Here is a 22232-nt window from a genome sequence, read left to right on the forward strand (position 1 = left end):
GAAATCTTAGAGGGATTTCAGAAGGAATCCTTTGAGAAATTCTTGGAGAAATCTCTGCAGAAATTGCTGGAGGAATCCCTGAAGCAATTCCTGGGAAAATCTTTAGAGAGAATCCTGGAGAAACTTCTGAACAAATTCCTGGCGTGATTCCTGGAAAAATTCTTGGATGAGACACATCACGAATTCCTGGAGAAATTTCTTGGATGAATTCTTGAAGCGATTCCTGAACGAATCTCTGGAGGAACTCCTGGAGGAATGTCTGGAGGAATCCCTGAAAAATTCCTGATAGTATTCTTGGAGAATTTCCCGGAAGAATCTCTGGGAAAATTCTTAGAGGAATTGCTGACATAGTTTCTGGAGGATGTCCAGGAGCAATTTCTGGAGAAGTTCCTGGAGAAATTCATGAAAAAAATATGTGGTATTTTCTGGAGGAATTAATGTAAATGTTCTTGGAGAAATCCCTGCATGAAATCCTGAAGGAATGCCTGGAGGAATTCCTAGAGGTATTCCTGTGAAAACTGCTGGAGGAACCTCTAGAGGAATTCTAGAAAGAATTACTGGATGAACTTCTAGAGGAATCTCCAGAGGCATTCTATTTCTATTTCTGTTATTCTTTTTTTTTCTGAAAAATTCCCTTGAGAAATTCCTGGATAAATTTTCAGAGAAATCCTCGAAGGAATGCCTGGAGGAATCCTTGAAGAAATACGCGGAGAAATTCCTGGACCAAATCCTGGAAGAATGCCTGAAGGAATTCCTAGAGGTATTCCTGTGGGAATTGCTGGAGAAAGCCATGATGAAATTCTTGGAGGAATTTCTGGGGGAATTTTTGAAATAATTACAGGATACATTTCTAGAGAAATCTCTAGAGGAATTCTGGAAGATTTCTATTATTTTTCTATTGTTGAAAAAATCTCTTGAGAAAATCCTGAAGGAATTTGTAGCGGAATTTCTGGAGGAACTCCTGGAGAAAACCTCGAAGGAATTTCTGAAGGAATCCCTGGGGAAATCCTTGAAGAAATTTGTGAAGAAATCCTGGGAGGAATCTCTAGATGAATACCTAGAGGAATCCCTGAAAAATTGCTGTATGTATTCCTGGAGAATTTCCTGGAAGAATTCCTTAGAGAATTTGCTGGAAGAATCCTTAGATGAACTTCTGGAGGGATCCCTGGGAAAATCCCTGGAGAAATTCGAGGAGAAATAACTGGAGGAATCCTTGAAGCAATTAATGAAGAAATCTCAGGTAAAATTCCTGGAGAAATGCTTGGAGGAAACCCTGAAAAATTCCTGAAAGTATTCCTGGAGAATTTCATGCAAGAATTTATGAAAAAAAAACAGAAAATTGTCTGGAAAAATTCCTGACATAATTTCTGAAGGATATCCAGGAGCAATTTCTGGATAAATTTCTAGAGAAATTGCTGGAGGAATTGCTGAAGAGATTCTTGGGGTAATTACTGGAGAATTTCCTGGAGGAGTTCCTTTGGGAATTACTGGATGAATTTCTGGGGGAATCTGGAAGAATTCTTGGAGGAATTCTTGGACAAATTCCAGTAGGTATTCCTAGAGATAATCTGCCGTGAATCGCAAGTCAGTCCCATCTGCATTTTGGGCAAAATTGAGCTAATGGCAGTTTTCGGTCTTTCTTCGGGTGATCTTTCAGCTGCGTGAATAAAAATATATAGTTTGTTCAGTAAAATCGAAAAACAACACCAAGTCAGATTGACCCATAATTAAAAGTAATCGCAAGTCAGTCCCATTACGAACTTGTGTACCCTGCAGCACAAAACCGAACACTGTTTCAGCCACTTTTTTATTTTTTCGCAGTTACGTTTTCATGTTTGAAACAATTTGTGAAAGTTTCATGATGATTGCAGAAGTGTTCAATTTATGGCGATTTTTTTTTAATTTCACATAGAAATCGAATTTAAAAACTTCAGAGTCCATTTTCTCAATGCCTACTTTTAACATATGGGACTGGCTTGCGATTCACGGCAGTAATCCTGGAAGAGCTTTCGAAGAGATTCATGGAGAAATTCCTGGATGAATTGCTGACATAATTTATGATGGATTTATTTTTATTTATTCCTGGTAAAATTCCTGGAGAAATCCCTGAAGGAATTCCTGGAGGAATTCCTCGACGAGACCCTGGAGAAATCCCTGGATGAAATCCTGGAGGAATTTCTGCATGAATTTCTGGAGGAATCCCAGGAAAAATTCCTGAAGCAATCCCAGGAGAAACTCCTGGAGGAGTCCCTGACACAATTCCTGGAGGAATCTCTGCAAGAATCCAAAGAGAAGAATGCCTGAAAAATTTCCTGGAAGAATGCTTAGGAGAATTCCTGGTGGATTTTTTAGGGGTTTCCCTAAAGTAATTCCTGGAGAAATTTTTGAAGGAATTCCTGTAGGAGTATCTGGAAAAAATCCCTTGAAGATTTCCTGGATAAATTTGTGTGGAAATTCCTAGTAAAATTCTTGGGAATCCTGGAAGGAATTACTGGAGGAATCTCTTTAGTGAAGGAATACATTAAGGAAACCCTGAAGGATTTCTTGGAGGAATCTCTGAAACAATTCTTGTAGAAATTCTTGGAGGGATCCCTGGTAGATATACTAGAGGAATGCCTGTAGGAATTACTAAAAGAATCTCCAGAGGAACTCCCGGAGAAATTTCTAAAGGAATTTCTGGTGGAATTTCTAGAGGAATCTCTAGATGAACATCTGAGCAAGCCTGGGGCAAGCAATGGCACTTTATCAATCCAGACTCCCCGACCGAGGGTTTCCCTCTTTGCTACAATTCGCCCCATCATGGCTCCTTATTCTTATGCCTACGATGCCTGGTGGTAAGTAGTGGAACTATGTGGTGTGACTGCTAGTTGTGCGGCGGACGGTGGATGGTAGTTGGTGATGTTCAGCGGATCTTCAAACATCTTCTTGGTATTTTTTAACAACATTTAAAACGAAACACTACATCACGAAAATCTAATTTTCCAGATTTTTCCACCTACACGGGAATCTCCCTGAAACCCCACGGCACGCTAATTTCTCATAATTCCTACAAGCATTTCTGTAGGATTTCATTACCTGTAGGCCCAGGTAATTTCTCATAATTCCTACAAGCATTTCTGTAGGATTTCTTTTAGGGAATCCTCCAGGATTTCTTGCAGGAATTCATCCAGGAGTTCTTTCGGTGATTTCTCCTAGAAATCCTTCCCCTTTCATGGAATGATTCCCTTGGACATCTTTCAAGGAAACATCTTAAAATTCCTTCCGGCATTCCGCTTGCAAGCCCTTCGGAGATTCCTCTTGAAATTCTTTCAGGGATTCCTCCTGAAATTACTTAGAGGATTTTTCATGAGATTCCTGCAGGAATTCCTTCTGAAATTCTTTCAGAAATTCTTCTTGGACTTCCTCCGTGGATTCCTCCTGGGATATCTTCGGTGATTTCTCCTGGAATTTCTTCGGGGATTTCTCATGGATTTCCTTTGGAAATACTTCTTGAAATACCTTCTGCAATATCTCTTAAATTTCAACCACAGATTTATTCAGAAGTTTCTGCAGAGATCTCTTTGAGTGTGAGAGTTTTGGACCACCAGGGATTCCTGCAGAAGTTCCTTCAGGATCTCATACAGCAGTTCCTGCAAGGATTAGTCTAGGAATTCGTACAATTCCTTAACGAGCTCTTGCAGAGATTTCTGCAGGGGTGTTTTCAGGGATTCCTTCAATGTTCCTCCTGGAGTTCCTTCAGGGAATGTTCCTAGAAAACTATTAAGGATTCCTAAGTCTAAATTTTAAATTTTGATAGCTTCTGAAGCTTCTACGATAACAAACCAGAAACTGTTTCAAAATCGACATTTTATTGACCTTCAATGGTAATGTAGTAATGCGACATATGTACACTTCACTAAAACTCGTACCTTCATTTAAAAACAGCGGTTTTGATCATCTTATCCTCACTTCCCCCTAAATAGCGTGTGAGGTCTCCAACAGTTGAAGCTGTTTGTTGTGAGTCGAGTCGAGCCCTAGCCCCATGGGGGTTAAAAAGCACGCTTTCAATTAGAGAAATGAAAACAAATCCTTCCACAAACCGAGGTCGATTCATAGAAGGTATCGCACGCCGGTATATCTGATGAATGAGAATATTTCTAGCGAGGAGCGTTGCAGCGCATTAGTTCCGTTGATGTTTACTCCCGATGTAAAGTTGGAATTAGTTGGTAGTTGGATTTATCTATTTGTCGTAGTAAGCACGAATCAGTGACCATGCTAATTTAAAACTATAGCAAAACTCATGGAGATTTCTGGTAAAGGATAAAAATAATGAATGTGAATGAACTTCGTTCAACATGGATTCAACTTCTTTATTCACATATCCTGTTAAGGAACAATGGTTGGTCTTGTCTGAATTTCGTTTCAAACAATTTGAAAGATGTTGAGAGTTTGATTCTAGACAGAGAAGTTTGAAAAGTATTGGTTCAGAAAGCGTGTCACTTTTGAAGCAATTCCCATGTTTTTGTCAGTTTAGGTAACGCTTTGGTCCCGCATTCAAGAATGAAAGCAAACAAAAGAACGAACTTAAACAACATTATGCAAAGCTTGGGTACGGTATATCAATCCTAGCTTAATAATCCCCTTATGAACAGCTGTGACTCTATAAATCACGGCAAAAGATGTTCCGGAAAAACCCACTACCTTTCACACTAATCGCTACCTTCATTGTGTGTCATTTCATATTCCGGTGCTAATACCACACCGCCGCTTCTACGGTACGTTTCCCCGCAATTTGTATTCCGTGCGCACTGGCCCCAATTCCGGGGACCAATTTATCGTCCCTTGCCATTCCTGAGCGTCCTCGTGGCAATAAATTATCCCGGAGCTCATAATTTGAAATCCGAAACGTCTGTGAAATCGAACCGCCTCGAGCCGTATTCCTAATAAAAATATAAGTGGCCAGCCCGGACTGGGAAGATTTTCTCCACCCCAAAGAGACCACAAACCGCGAGGTGTCCGATGGCCAACGTTCATTGTGAAAAAACAGAAGAAAGTGTACAATAACAACGTCGTCATCAAAATCGTATGACGACGTTGGCGACAACGTCATGGCGTCCTGGAAAAACTTCCAGTCCAGTTTTTGGTACGTGTTTTAGGCTTGATGAGCGGAATGATGGATTTTTTGGTTGACATCGAACAACAGTTACACCTACTAGAATAGAAGGTTTCCATTATAATTACCAAACAGTAGGGAAAAAAGTAAAAAATTGACCGTCTTTGACTCTTTAAAATTGTTGACCGTCCTTGCGAAGATATTTGTCAATTATTGATTTTAAAAGTGTTCACATAAAGCATACAAGTCTGTGTCGAATGATCATGGAAGTAGCAAATATTATTCCAAATGTTAGGATGCTGATAACCTCTGTTCGGAACATATCAGCGGATCATGCCGCAAAGGCACTCCAAGGAACAGATTGAGCCAGACGGATCACATGTCACCGTCGTCGTCATCGTCATAGTCGACTGCCCGGTATACTATGCATTAGGTATGTCTTGTTTTACACACCCTTGACGGGAGACAAATGACGCGAGGGGCGTCTCGAAAAAGGATGACGGAATAGTACACCATCGCCGGGACGGACCCCCACCTACACACGGCAGCATGACCGCGGTACCACCAGCAGCGATTTCCGCTACCACCAATATTTGGTGTTTTCTTTCAACAAAATCAGGTCAGCTCGTCTCGTGACTGAGTGAGTGGGTACAACTTGAGGTGATAGGTATCAAAAGGAGAACAGCCACTTTTGGTGTGACATATTTGGTGGCTGTATTTCGATATCCATGGCTTATCATCAAGAGCATGAATGGGTTCTCCCCCTCATTTTTTTAACGGAAAGGTGTATTGTAGAGTTGGAATCTAAAAATAAGTGCCATCTCAACTGCAATCGAGACAATCCACTGCGTGATTGTCCAGCCATCGACGAGTGGCATTTGAATATGTATTTTTGTCGTTTCGTGATGTCTGCTTCTATTTTAATAAATATCTATTTTTCAACCGCGCAGTACAACGAATATAATTATTCGGTCTGCACGAATAGGGGATGTTCCACGGATTCTGGACAGAATTAGTGATTCATGAAAAATAGCAACCGCCAGTCGATGATTCCCATCGCACCAAAATAGATAAATAACGAACACCCAGTAGCCCAGTACTTTTCCAGCTATATATATAGGCTACCCCAATCAAGGTCGATCTTTGAGTATTGAAGTGTTACCCAAACATGAAGATATTAAAATGTAAGTTTTGGTAGCCAATAGAATCTCTTTGAAAATTTAGGCCCATTGAAAAAGGTACAATAAACCGAAAGTGGCGCCAACCAAAATCACTGCTCATCCGGGATTCATCCAAACTGGTATAAATTAAACATGAATATTAGAATGGAGATTCTCAACTTATTAAGAAAATACAATTCAATCTTCACAACCTGCACGGGAAGGGTTTTTAGTAGTGAGAAAGGATGATGGTCATTTTTGGGGGAATAAATATCAGTGATGTTTCTAGATATGTTTCACAATTTCCAATTATTTCACAAGAAAAAAAGTAAACGAACTGTAGCTCCTTCAATTAACCAAGCAGCACTACTAACTTCCAATTGTTACGCTGGAAACCGGCAGCACTGCCAAAAATGACCAAATACGCTTCCCCCAGAAGAAGACACGTTGGGTAAGTAATAAACATCGTTTGCTGCGTAGCCGTTTTTAATGATAAGAAGTTATATGAATTTTAACATGCTTCTTCTAACAATGATAATAATATGGAACGAGCTCACTCATCAACATCCATCTGTACATCCACACTGAACAACGGATTTCACATGCTCAGTCTAATGCGGCTAGTGGTTTGTGCTCGTTCAAACTTCATTCGCCTTAGACTGGTTGAACATGAACCATATTGAATCATCCTGACAAGATCTACGATATGCCCTGGTTCTTTGAGTCTAACATAGTTGTCTCTGCAGAAACATAGCAAGAGTTTCGACCAGTGAAGAGAATTGTCAGACAAAAGAGGCACGAAACAAGCAACAAAGAAGTCGCGGCGATTACTTCTTAGCCCAACTTGTAACAGATAATGACATGATCTCTAAATTTTTTGTTGCAGACAAAACTGAACCTGAATTTGTTGCGTACTTTTCAACTCGTGAATAATCAATTATTACCAACCGAAAATCGAAACTTTTTGATGATACATCTTCAGCAGCGTTGCAGTGTTTACCGACTCGAAGTTACCGCTCGAAATTCACAATGCAAGGCTTAAAAATCTCTAATCTGGTGGTGCACGATCTTTGTCCTATTCTGTTCAAGTTAGGACAAACCGATGTCGCATTGGATAGAATGTCGCAACAAATTCAGGTTGCGACATTGTCGTTATTGTTGCGCGATGGTTGAATTTTGATTCACTGGTTTCGACAGAAGTTTATCAAGGGTCGTTTCCTCATTATTTCACAAAAAACAATGCTGTCATCAGGGATGGGAACACTCACTTTCAAAGAGTTACACTCACTTGCTATTTTCTCAGCTCAGAAGCGTGTTATCAAGAAACAATGTATGGACGACTTTCGCCTTGCGGTTTTGTCTAAAACTTTGCCGAATAGAGTAGGCGTCGCACACAAATTCCAAAGTCGTGACAGAGCTGTGAATGTAACTCTCCACGAGGTGAGTGTAATTTACATTCACCTCGTGGAGAGTTGCCTTCGCAGTTCCATCACAACTTCGGTATGCGTTTGCGACCTGTACTCTATTCGGCAAACTTTTAGACAAAACAACAAGGCAAAAGTCGTCCATACATCGTTTCTTGATTGCACGCTTCTGAGCTGAGAAAACTGCAAGTGAGTGTAACTCTTTCCAAGTGAGTGTTCCCATCCTTGGCTGTCATCAGGAACCCTCCAAAAATTTCGTCGTAAATTTGCTGAATAACAATAACATTCAATAGTTTGGTTATTTCATCAAATTTGGTCTATATTCCTGAGCAAAAGCAGTATGTTATTCAAAGTTAAAACACCACCTACAAAATCACCACATAGTATTTGGCCTTCAAGAAACAACAAGTGTATAATGGCGTGACCCTGTGGTCTCAAAGACTACACATCATGCACAATTAAAAAAAATACTCATGACGTATTGTTCCAGAGCAAGTAAACTTTTTTAAAACGTAAAGTTACAGGTCAGTGGACTTCATTATAAGTCACCCATATTGAATGGTTTAAGAGCCCAAAGCTCTATTAAACAGCCGCCATCTTGAATTTTGATACACCATCTTGGACATTTTGGTCACCATCTAGGATATTTTAATCGTCATTTTTAGACTCCAGACTTCTTCCCAATACCAGATATGCCCATATTGCATGGTTTTAGAAGCCATTTTAAATTCTGAGCTGTTCTTTGATTTTAGACCGTCATCTTGGATATTCTGGTTGTCATTTTTGGAGTCCAGACTTCAGGTCCAAAAACTCCATTAAACAGTCGCTTTCTAGAATTTTTAAAACACCATCTTGCATGTATTGGTCGCCATCATGGATACTTTAATCATCATTTTGGGACTCCAGACATCTTTCCAATACCAAATACACACATAGTGCATGGTTTGAGAGCCTAACACTCCATTAAACAGCCGCCATCTTGAATGTTGAACGGCCATCTTGGATTTTAGACCGCCATCTTGGATATTCTGGTCGTTATTTTTGGACTTTGGACATACGCGTTAACTTGTGACGTAGTTGAGGGGGCAAGGCTTCTCAAAACCAATAAAATGTTGACAATATCGATGCAGTTTATCCAAATTAGGCATATTTACGTGAAAACTAGTGCTAGTCAAACAAGTTGCATTTTCTTCAATTGAAGAGCTTTGACCCCCCCTACGCCACAAGTTGGCGCGTATGACTCTGGACATCTTCACCATACCAAATATATCCATTTTGCTTGGTTTTAGATCCTAATAAGTCATTAAACAGCAACCATCTTGAATGGTGAACCGCCATCTTGGATTTTAGACCGCTATCTTGAATATTCTGGTCGTCTGGTATTCTGATTTTTTGAGTCCAGACTTCTTCCCCATACCAAATATACCCATATTGCATGGTTTCAGGTCCTAAAACTCCATTAAACAGTCGCCATCTTCAATTTTGAGCCGCTATCTTGGATTTTAGACCGTTATCTTGGATATTCCGATTGCCATTTGTGGACTCCGGAAATCTTCCTGATACCAAATATACCCACATTACATGGTTTTAGAGCCTAAAACACTATTGAACAGCCGCCATCTTGGATTTGGAGCCGCCATCTTGAATATTAAGCTGCCATCTGGCCGAAATTGTGGAATTTCTGGTCGCCAGTGTTCATTTTCGCATAAAATTCGTCAACCAAGGTTACAAAAATCGCCGCAGTTTCATGTGTCGCATGATGGGGCTTGGTTCAGTTTTATATACGGCCAGTTCCACCGGTGCTGGTCCGAATCACTGAAATGGCTATAACTCCGGAACGCCTCGACCGATCGGAACCATTTGAATAGCAAATAATGCGGTGAAATTCCAGTTCGATTCGAGCTATAATCCGGCCAATGGAAAGTGCCTTAAAAATGAGTGATTTTTTTTTGCGCACAGACATTAGCATGGGTCATCGGAACCGTTTTCTCAGATCAAAGCTTTTTTGGTTACGTTTCAGGTCCTGAGTATCTGTGCAAAATTTGAGCACGATCGGTGGCGTCTACACTTTGCGCATTGCAATTGAAATTTGCATGGGATTTTGTATGGGAAAACATACTTTTTTGCATTTTTTCCATAAGTTGAAAAAGTTTGTCTGAAACTTTTTAACCGATACTGTAAAATGCCTAGGATGTTCTGAAAAACTTTGTTGAAGACCGCAAAGCGATCCTATGCTTGTGAAAACATTTATAACCATTGAACCGCATGCATGTCTCTATGTAAAGGAATAACAATAGCAACAAAATCATGCCAACGCCAAGCAATGCCAACGCTATAACTTTTTTCATAAGCATCAGATCGCTTTGCGGTCTTCGACAAAGTTTTTCAGGACACCCTAGGCTATGTTTTCACATGATCGGTTACATGGTTTTAGAAAAATTCCAGGTTGTCATGATACAAATGCAAAAAAGTGAGTTTATCCATGTAAAATCCCATACAAACTTCAAACGCGATGCGCAAAACGTAGACATAACCGATCGTGCCCAAATTTTGCACACTTATTTGGGTCCTGAAATGGGATCAAAAAAGCTTCGATCTGATGGGATACCATTGAATTTTTCATTTTACCATATAAACGATGACTCACTCCTAGACTCACTCTAACAGACATATTTACGTACATACACACATACAGACATCATCTTAATTCGTCGAACTAAGTTGATTGGTATGTGTGACTTGACCTTCCGAGCCTTCTTTCGAAAATTCGTTTTTCGAGTGAACATATAGCCTTTTAGTACACTTCAGTGTACGAAAAAGGCAAAAATATCGAAAATAGATAAAAAAAAATCTAAATTCGAGTAAAACTAATTAAATGCACCTGATTATTCGCATAAGAGAGAGAGACGAACATTTAGCTCCTGTACACTTTTTGAATTCCATATTAGCCCCATGTCAACTGTGCAAAATTTCAGCTCGATCGGAGAAACTATATTTTGACACCAGCCGTTAGTTTTCTTTACAATTCACTATGGAGAAAATCAATTTTCCGCAAAATTTTGACTCCAGTTTTTTATGTTTTCCCATATAATCGTGTCCTCGACTGTGTCCCAGGCTATTGATCATCCTAGAAAACTTTGCAAATGTTGAGGCTAGAAGTTAGCTTTCTAAAGAAAAAAAAATAAAAAAATCGAAGGGTTAAGTACTCAATGTACTTTCTTCTGAAAGTCCTTCAAATATGCGGAAACATCATCGAAGATAGATAGATTAATTGATATCATATTCATTCAGGCGCTCACGCTGTTATGCCAGCTTACATTTGGTAAGTTAAATAAACATCGATATCAATATTTTTGTTGGGAGTTTTTCTCTGAAAGAAAATTCGAGCATGAGTTTCTCTGGATCATTTTGGAAGAATTTAATTTTCCACAAAGTTTTATCGATTGTTTGAAAAGGTTATACAGAAATGCGACTTCAAAAGTGCTGTTCAATGGTTTTCTCACAAACTCTTTTCAAATTGGGAAGTCAGTAAGGCAAGGATGCCCATTGAGCATGTCCTTGTTTGCATTGTATATAGAGCCAATGCTGATGAGCCTAAACAAAAATATCAAAGGTGTTCTCGTTGATGATGTTTTTATAAGAGCTATTGCATATGCAGATGACTTGAATATTTTCATAAGAGATGATGAAGAATTTAGCGTAGCTCTGGAACTGATAAACTATTACAGTATCTATTCTAAAATAAAAATCAACTTTTCGAAATCACAATTTTTACGGCTGAACAACTGCGCATTAGGTCCCCAACTGATAAAAGAATCTGTAGAGTTAAAAATTTTAGGTGTTTCTTTTTATGAAAATTATCAAAAAATGATTGAAGTCAACTATGACAAACTTATTAGAAATATTACCTTCAGTCTTGCACTACAAAGCTCCAGGAGATTGAACATTGTCCAAAAAGTTTGGATTTTAAATACTTTTATTTTATCCAAATTATGGTACGTTGCCCAATTGTTTCCTCCGGAAAATAGGCATATAGCCGAGCTTAGAAAACAGTGCGGTAATTTTCTTTGGAAGGGATTTTTCCATAGAGCAGAGAGGAAAGAACTGTATGCGCCAGAGTTTAAAGGAGGGCTTTCTCTGGTTGATGTAGAATCAAAATCAAAAGCTCTTTTTGTTAAAAACATAATATGTCAAAGGAAAACCAATGCCATAGACAGATTCATGATAGCGCAAAGTACCATCAAAAAAATATCAAAAAACACACGTGAGTGGATAAAACTAGCCATCGAACTAAAAGAGAATAATTTGAACACAAGTAAGCAAATCTACGACAAACTGATAAACGAAATGAATATAACAATCAAGCAGCAACAGAAAATGCCTAACGCAGAATGGGAAACTATTTATAAAAATGTCAATCAAAACTTCCTTTCAACTGATTCTAGATCAATACTTTTCGCAGTTCTACGAGATTCAGTTCCTTGTAAAGCTAAATTATTTCGTCACAAAGTTAGAGGAATTGATTCGCCAACTTGCGATTCTTGCGGAAGAGTCGATTCTGTTGATCACAGAATCAAAAATTGTGTTGGATCGAAAGAAATTTGGGCGTGGTTAAATAGTTTGATGAAATCAAAATTCAAAATTTATTTGAACGACGCACAAGATTTAATTTCCTGTAGAATAAGTAGTAGAAATTATAAATATAAATAAAGCAGCACTATGGTTGATAACTGAAACTATGAAATATTGTTTAAATAACTATAGTGAAGGAAAGATAGAAGAATTGAAATCAAAAAAAAGTGTAACGCGGTGGAACAAAAAACAACTGTTTGAGAAACATTTTAAACAATTTATGTATTTATTGTAACGTTTTATTAAAAAATGTACATTGTAGAAATTTGCAAATAAACTCAATTGGGTTGTGTACCCAAAAAAAAAAAAAAAAGATGTCCGGTTTCATCCAACAAACCGTTAGTGAGTTACAATTTTCAGAAGAAGAAAATAAGTTTTTTTTATCCATACGTCCCTTTCAAACGTTAGGTGAAAAAATACTTGCAAAACATATTTAATATATCTAGTAATAATATAAGGTCGTTTAATAGGCAGCAATCAGCTGCGTTTTTGCTAGAGTGCCGGTAGAGGCGCTTTTCTGATAAATGCGGTGAACGTGATAACAGTGTAAAGTAACGGCGAAGGTTACGCTATGCGATCGTAGACGGCGCTCGTGTTCCACGTGTTTTTCACATATACAGCGGCGCCGCCTACACCTATCCAATCGGAAACATCATGCGCAGCACGGGTGGAAAATGCCAGTCAGAAAAAAAGAAGTAAACAGCTTGCAATTTGTATGGTGGCGTAAATAATTCTCTATTACTGTAATGAATCCGGAAGAATCCGTAGGTATAATGATTTTGTTTCTAATTTGAACTTTTTGCCCCAGGGTACAAATCGCTGCGATGCGGAACAAGTGCAAGCCAGCGATTTGTCCATACAAGAAAAATGATTTTACTTTTAATGTGGTGGCGCCATCTCTGAGAAAAACAAGCTTTGATTTCTTACTATTAACAATTAAGTGAGATTTATGCAACGTACCTAAGAGATTTCTCTAAAGAAGCCTAATTTTCATTTATTCTCTTATATGCCACGAATTAGTTCAACTAAGTCAAATATAATTGAGATACGTTGATTGGCAACCATTTTTGGATAGAACATGAGCACAGATTTGTTGAGCTGCAAATGCTCATACACAATCTTTGGGAACGGATATACATTTTTCAATCGCAATCTGTATGCTGGATAGAGGCAATCAATCGTGCTCATATTTCGGAGTTATTTCGAAGCCTAAAAAACTTAAAAGGTCCCAAAAACTTTGTTTTGGCATGATATAAAAATTCTAATAAGCATGCCTTCCACGTCTACGACCTGCTATCCCCCTACTATACAAACAATCTTTGGAATTTGATTTCTTTGGGAGCGTCCATAAATGACGTAGCTTTTAGTCATGTATAAGGTATGCGAACATATGTGAAAAATCGACCTAAAATGCTACGTCATTTATGGATGCTCCCTTTCTTTGCAAGAAAAGTAAAGCCTTCGGTATCGAGAGCTAGTTAATCTAGAGTAAAAAATCTCACGGTTTTTTTAATCACTTCTCTGCTTAATCAGCAAGCTCTATATTCACGAATTTAATAAACCAGTTCATTGAACTACTTTATTAAGCTACTTAAACTCACAGATCAAACGATTTAATTCCCAGCGACGATAAGCTTCACAGCATGAGCTCAACGTGCACTGAGTCTTTAACAACAAGTCCCGAATCTCCGCCCCACCCCCGGCCCGCCACTGATTGCGTCCTTTAATATTTAATCCGTGGGTAAACTCACCCGTCTTTCCGACACCGCTCTGCCCCAGCACCATCACCCGAAAGGGTTTCGTCTTGGAATGTAGGCCCAGCTTCACCAGCGACGATTTGGGCGACGTGGTGTTCATTGTTCCGTGGCTCCTTGGAGGGCGAATTCTCCACTCTAAAGATGACTAGGCTAGGGTTGACTTCGTTCTTCGCAGAATTTTCTCCGCATGCGTGTGTATGTGTGCGCGAGTATGTGTGCCCTCGGCGGCACGGGTTATGAAACTTTGGCAGTAGCAATATCAATGGGAGGCACGATTTACGAATCACGACGACAGTCACCGGAACAAACTTTTCCAATAAATTGCTACTATATTGTATTTTGTGTATTTTTTACATCACTCACTTTTCCGGCACTTGTCTCACATTAACAGTTCTTTGAACTTGTTTTTGTCATGGAATGTGTCCTTACGTTGACTCCCGTGTTAAGTGGAATTTCTAGGATGAATGCCCCCAACAGATAATCATTCGCTGTGTTAGATTGAAGTCCGTTTGTTGTTCCAACAACCGGACGATTAGTTTCAATTAGACCAACGAATCATCGGAGTCTTCGGCAGAGTGGAGTGTGTTTGCTTTGGCTCATTCGTCGCACAATAAATTTACACTAGGTGTTTCTGCTAATTTGATAGCCCAACTACTTGGTCGGCGTCGATTGGCAATTAGCGCTTACACCATCAGCGATGGTAAGGCTAATAGATTTTCCTTGGGCACGTCTAGATGCTACCGACAAAGAGTCCATCCGGAATGAGTATTCACAATAGATTGTTGCTTTTCTGGTGTGGCTTTCCTTGCATCCTGGACGGAGGTGTATAATTAATTTTCATTTGACCCTTTAGAGGAAGCTTTTGTTTGTGTTACCAATATCCGGTAAGCCAGAGAAAATAAGTAGGATGTGATTGTTCGTTCAAACAGAACAACTAATAGCAGATCCACTGCAGATGCAGATATGTACACACTATCATAAACGTACTTGATCGTTAACGTTGACCCTTCACAACCGTTATACTTCCGAAAGCGGCTACCGTAAACAGAAACATGAGCACGTAGTTGATTGAAATAGCACACCTCCCACCGCTAGACACGATAATTAAACATCCTCCCGAATCCGGCTCTCCTCAGCAAATTTTCTACATATGGTCAGTCTGAATCCTTGTTTACACACCACCGTTTGAATTTATGTACACATCTGTTTTCCCGAAGCAGACTACGTAGTCATTTCAACACTCTTTGAACCAATTCGTTTGCCGCCTCAACCGCAAATAACCATTGCTCGGTGCACTACCGGCAGTGTTGCCACATTTAAATCTGTATTTTGCCTTTCAAAAATCTTTATAATCTGTATCACCATTTTTTGTCAAAAATCTGTATGAAATCTGTAATATTTCGCGAAAAATCTGTTTGAAATTCTGTAAGTTTCTGAAAAATCTGTATAATCTGTATCATTTCCAAAAATCTGTACATCTGTACATACAGAATTCTGTATGAAAAGCTGCAAGAAAATCTGTATGATTACAGAAAAATCTGTATATGTGGCAACCCTGACTACCGGTCATTTTATAGAAACGCACGCGATCCACTCTTCGGAAAGCATAGCATCTCATCGAACTCTCTCTCTCTCGATCCTCTTTCGCACGCAGAGCACAGCCAACGCAACGCAACCCACCCACCAACCACCAGGCTCTCTGTTTTGATTTTCCACGCGCGCTGTTTTCCACCCATTGAGCATTGTCTCGACCGCCTGTTGATATCGTTTTCGTAGTAAAGTATGTAAGCAGCAGAATTAAGAAAAATACCTGAATGAAATGCTCACTCTCCTGAGTGTGATTCGCTCACAGCTTCCTCCACAGTTAGAGTTTTAATTGCGAGGCGGACTGGCAATATCCCGATAGAAAATCTACAAAAGTTAAAGAAGATTTTTTTTGTTTTAACGAACTTTTTAGCCCGGGACTAGTTGATCTCGGAACCCACGGCTTTACTTCCGTTGCGAAGGAATAACTCACATATTTGTGAGTATGTCGGGTGTGGGATTCGATCCCAGGTCCGCGGTGTAAGATTCACGGGCTTTAACCATCACACAGGGTCCATTCCACAGTTACAGTAGATTCTCAACAATGTTTAAGAGTGCACTGCTTACATTAGATGCTTCCTTTAATTTGTTTTACTAACCTGCGTGAAAAAAGTCACATTACTTATCAGAAGTCACTTGCGTGTGTCTAGAGCAGGGGTTTTCAGTTCGTTCACCGTGGTGCACGCAAAAACACCGCCTGTTCAATGAAAAATCATTCGAATAAATCAGTACGAGGGATCCATGGAAAAAACTATCGTAAGACGCTACAAGGGATCGAGTAAATTTATTTCATAATTCACGCCGGTGACGTTGCCTTAATTTATAAAGGAATCCAGCAACAACCAAACCCCCCCTCCCCCCCCCAAATGATGGAAGCATTCTACCAAACATCATGCTTTTCTTCATGTGAACCAACATGCCCAATCTGGAAAGTCCACTGTGACTCTTTTACACAAAGTTGTTTACGATATCGAGAAGGCATTCGCTCAAAAGCAATCCTGTTTGGGCGTTTTCTTAGATATCGAGGGCGCCTTTATCTCCAATGATTTCCAATTGGATTCACCAAATGCTCAAAAACCGACATCTCTTCTCGACATTGCGTCAAGCGGCGATAAGGAAATTGAGTGTTTGTGAGTGCCCCCAAGGGGGAGTCTTACCACCACTTTTCGGGAATCTCGTAGCAGATACGCTATTGAGGCAAATCAATAATAGCAGTTTTCCTACTTATGGTTTGCCGACGACTACCTAACATTGATAGTCGGTATGTGCACCAGCACCCTTTTTGACCTGATGCAAAACGCTCTTCAGGTAGTGGAAGGTTGGTGTCGTCAATATGGCCTTTCAGTAAATCCGAGTAAAACATCTATTGTTCTTTTCACGGAAAAGCGAAACCGTAATGGTGTTCGTCCTTTCCTTTCTCTTTGATTCTGAAATCAATGTGACTGAACAGGTAAAGTACGTTGGAGTCATTCTTGAATCCAAGCTTTCCTGGACACCTCATGTTGAGTTCAGAATCAAGAAAGCTTGTATGGCTTTCGGGCAATGCCGGCGAACCTTTGGTACAACTTGGGGTCTTCAAACCAAGTATATCAAATGGATTTACACAACTGTTGTTCGTCCAATGTTGGCCTATGGAAGTCTTGTGTGGTGGCAAAAGGGCGAAGTGAGAACGGTCCAATCAAAATTAGGACATCTCTAAAGGATGTGCTTAATGTCGATGTCTGGAGCGTTCTCTTCAACTCCCACGGCAGCACTCGAGGTTCTCTTTGACGTTGCCCCACTACACATTCATCTCAAACAAGAAGCACTTTCTTGCACTTACCGTCTACGGGTATTCGGTCTACTAGAGGAAACTCCTGTGAACCTCAGTTCAACACACACCTCGTTGTTTCCACTTTTGGTGAATTGGGACAAAGTTGTCCTTGCTCCAAGTGATCTTACAATTGCTTGTAATTTTCCATATAGGAAATTTTCCACGAATTTTCCCGGGAAGAGTGGACATCTGGTTATCTGGAGAGAAGAATTTCAGACGGCATCGTATGTTACACTGATGGCTCCCTTCTCGAAGGTCGAGAAGGTGCTGGTGTTTATTCTCGTGAGCTAAGCCTGCACCAGTCTTATTCACTTGGTAGACACTGCAACGTTTTTCAGACCGAAATCTTTGCTCTTATGTGCGGAGTGTAATCAGTACTTCAGCAGCACGTAATGGGCACCCAGTCAACCAGTCATCGTATAAGATGTTGTATAAGATGTTAAAGTGGAGGCGATATGCGTACATTTTACATGCGCCTAAATGGAGGCATGCACGCATATGGACTCCACTTTATCATCTTACGCAACATCTTATACGATTACTGGTTGGCTGGGCAAAGTAATATACTTCTGTTCAGATAGCCAGGCTGCTATTAAAGCACTTGCTTCGGCCAACTCCAGGTCGAAGATAGTTATCGCTTGTCGAACTGGAATCGAGGAGCTGAATTCAGCAAACGCTGTTCACCTTGTATGGGTACCTGGCCATTCTTCCATCGCTGGAAATGAATTGGCTGATGAGTTAGCTCGCACTGGAGCATCACATGACTTCATTGGGCCTGAGCCAGCTATTCCGGTATCCAAGTGTTTTTTTTCTGCTCGGGTGAGCCACTGCGACCAGTATTTAGATCTTTTGTGGCATTACCCATATCCTTAGCAGTGTACGCAGAATATGGCACCGCAAGCGAAAAATAGGCAACAACACTTTGTTTTTTCGTTAGCAGAAAATGACAAAGATCGTTCCCGAGTTTGTTTGCAACAAAAACGGTAGGAATATTGGTCTCGTTTTGTTCACATCGTGATTTTCGCATTGTTTTTCAACTGAAATACGACTTTAAGGTTTGCAAAAGTTCTAATTCATCCAAAAGCTTATAAATTCGATGATGTGGGTCGAAAATTTTAGCAGAAAAACCGGAATATCAGTACGCGCACGGCAAGCGATGTTTGTTTTATTGCTCTCATCGCCTGACATGCGTTTGTTGCGGAGCGCCTTAGTTACCAACATGCACCGCTTAGAACAAAGTGTTCGTTTCTTGGCGTGATCCGTTTTTCGTACCCTGATCCTTAGTATTTAGTGCATGTCGTACTACTCCATTGCCATTGAGAGGCAATGAAGCATCGATTTCTGTACAGTTCCTGTTTTGTTATCCCAGAGGTGCAATAAATCGATTGCGATGAAAAGGTCCCGTTGTCATAGAGATTTAAATCCCAGTGAAAGAGCGCCTCTAATCAAACACAATCTATTCGAATTCTGAGAAAAACAAAACGGTGGTACTGATATTTATCCATGCATCGGAACTCTAGCCCCATCCATGTCTTGCTTCTAGTTTAGTCCCAGGACAACATATAAAAACCCGGGACTTTAGGCTAGTTGCAAAACTATGTCAAATTAGAGAATGTGTTCTGCAATAAGAATACACGTGAGTCCTTGAATTACCAGAACTTAATAGTCCTTGATGGGGCTTACCCGTTCCTGATCGAAGGATTTTCTTCCGCCGAGGAATACTGGCGGTCCAGAAGCTCCGCTGCGTCGAATCACACCAACCTAGTGTATTGGAGATGGATGTGCGCTGCAACCAACAACGATGGAACCGTTATAAATCGCACTTGAACGTCAGCATACAACACTTACATATGGCCTCTTCGCTGCTGGGCAGCTTGCTAACACAAGTTTTGCTTCAAGCACTCGCGCGCGGGCGCGACGGACATAACTACGTTATAAGTGTTTCGGACTATGGATTAGCGAAATCACTTTGTGGGATATAACTATTAAAGTTATCACGACCGACCGAGCACTACGAGAACCAGTTGTCTTCGCGATATAATTTCAACTGACTGCTATCTTCCTGAATGTATTGTCTCTTACCCCTATCTATGTACACTACTCTCCGATGACCAATACATGCCATCGGTCAACCGTGCTCTTCTATGAACTCTTCTCTCACAACCACATTGTATAGGGTATACAAACTTAATATTAGATCATTTTCAATTCAGGTACAAAATTCATTACAACTCTCATCAGTCCTTGATAGGTTAGTACGCAATTGGATACGTAAAGCATGTTTGTTTTCCTAACATCAAGTGTAGTCTCGGGTAGGCAAAGTCCGATTCTTTAACTATCAGCAAGGCAGAATAAATGCAATTTTAGAAACTGTCACCACCAGTAACAAGGACTTTGTACGATGAATCCTTATTACCAAAACACATTACCCCAACTTGACAAACCGGATGTCACTAGGGTTCGGTTTGGTAGATCTTTAACCGTAACGCAACACAAAAATGCGATCTACCTACGTAACGGGCTCCGTTAAAGATCGAGCATATTTGAAACCCCCTCAACCATTCATCCATCAACAGCACGGGTCGCCTGACACCTTGGATTGGGGTTCCCTGTTTAGTGGACTTTTACCCCCGGAACAGGTGGTCCGTGGTGTTATTCTTAGCCAATTAAGACAACCGCTACCGACACTACACAGCTATCTAGGCTGATCGGGAAAAGAAGTTAATATTGATGATCAACTTCATACGGACCCGAACAGCCGACACCCAAGTGTTGGGTAAAGCTTCAGATTGACACCTGGGCTGCCACACATCACAAACAATACTGGAATAGTTTGGAGTCATGTCGTCAAACAAAATTGTTTTGTACTGAGCCATCTCTAGGGGTGGCGAACAAATCCAATACCTAAATCTAGCAAATCTGTCCTAGCAGAATTGCTGCATGCTGGTCAAAGCATTGACTGGCCACTGCCGACTATCACATGGCGAATATTCAGCAAGCGGATTCATCTGTATGTGATAGCTGTGAATCCGATTATGGAACTTCGTATCATTTGATATGTAACTATCCAGTTTTTGCGAAACTGCGTTTGCGAGTACTCGGTAAACACTTATTAAGTGGTATTGACTTCAGAGACCTGAATCTTCAGGATGTTCTATTGCTCTTAACCCGCTGTGGTAACGCTTTACAGTGTTCTTTTCAGGGCGCTCTTTAAACCTATTGTGGTACTCTCATACGTTAGTACCCTCTTCCAGGGTATCTTTCCCTATTTTCCTACCTGATCTGCCCCTATCCCCATCCCAATCCTAATTTCCTTCCTTGTCTCTCAGGTAGATGATGTAATAGGCTTTTATTATGGTGATGGCACAAATGTCCCAAATAGAGAACAACGTGCCTCTGGAGCCGGCCTTCTGATACCTGATACCTGAAGGGATTGGGTAGCTGTCAAAAAAAAAAGACACTTGCGAGTCTTTCAGAGAAATGATATTAATTTTCAAAAAAAAAAACAACTTTTTTTAATTTCAACCCCAATTTTATTATTTTTTAACTTCCATTTTTATGTTCTTGATTATATTTCTCCCTCCAAAAAACTTCCGCGCGGGGAACGAGGAACGTGTTTCGATTGCTGCAAACAACGACGACCGCTGAGTAATTCAGACTATGCGTTCATCTTTTCAAAATCTTCTACCTTGGTGGGTACACAATCATACAGGCTGCTACTGGTCAGACGTTTCTCTTTTCGAGGTTCATCTACTTCCAGGGATATAGGCTCCTTGTGTTACCCCATCCAGGTGGATAATCAAAGAAAACCCCGGATAATTAAATTTTCATAAACGAATAAGTAAAAAAAAAATAATTTTCCAACGAAGTTGTATTCCGATAAAAAAAAAACACATGGAACTGGATTTTTCTGTTGTCAATCAGTTGGCAGCATAAAGATGGATAGTTGATATTGTACAATTGAGAAAGAAAATAGGTGTGGGTTTGTTATATAAATGGTAGAATTTTGTGGCTTGGGGAACACAATTGAAAGGCATTATTGATGAAATTTCATGGTGCGCATGGTGGAGCCTGGATTCGATTTCCGACAATTTTCCGGATTTTCACGTAATTTTTAAAGAGGTGTTGACTCAAAATCTTTAGTTTGTTCGTTATATGTTATGATTTTCTTTGTGTCTTGGCGTCTGGCATCTAATTTAGGAAGGTCATTGAAACGATTACTTGTAGCATAAAATGACATATAAGCAATCTCATGAAACTAACTGCGCAGTTAATGTAGACAAACTTGTGGCGCAAATTCACCGCAAACCAGTTTATATTTACATTTGATAAATCTTGAAATCTAAGGCCACCGGGAGCCATCAACCCCACCCACATTCCCGTCCACCCGCATTGTTTGAATTTTCCGCCCAGTTCAACGACTACGTCAAAGCTGCTCCACTATTGTCGCCTTCGTTCCACGTTATATAGCACCAGAAATGAAATATTCCAATCAGCTCGTGGATCATCAAATTTGCTTGTTTGCGATGTTACTTCTAATTAATTGTTGCTTACCGTAAGGAGAGAGTAAAGCCCATCTAACAACATCGGAGCAGCCTTCATTTATAAAAGCGCCAAAATTACGAGAAAAAGAAATCCCATCATCAACGCAGCTTTTGACTCACTGCCTGAGGGTGATGGTGGGCAAATATTGATCTTCTGAAGAAGTGTCCTCTAAGTGCTAGGATTATCACGACAACCGCCAAGTATCACCTTTTCTAGCTTATGTCC

General features: G+C 40.1%; 1 protein-coding gene across 1 annotated transcript in view; it reads right to left on the bottom strand.

Annotated features, from left to right (window-relative positions):
- LOC109409178 (ras-related and estrogen-regulated growth inhibitor) overlaps positions 1–15355 on the bottom strand; it is a 63294-nt gene extending 47939 nt beyond the window's left edge. Inside the window, exon 1 of the mRNA XM_019682599.3 lies at positions 14060–15355. Within this exon, the coding sequence (XP_019538144.1) occupies positions 14060–14165 (106 nt within the window). The 5' untranslated portion in view covers positions 14166–15355. The remainder of the gene's footprint in view (positions 1–14059) is intronic.
- Positions 15356–22232: the final 6877 nt, after the last annotated feature.

This window comes from Aedes albopictus, chromosome 2, assembly GCF_035046485.1.
Source record: "Aedes albopictus strain Foshan chromosome 2, AalbF5, whole genome shotgun sequence".
Lineage (NCBI taxonomy): Eukaryota > Metazoa > Arthropoda > Insecta > Diptera > Culicidae > Aedes > Aedes albopictus.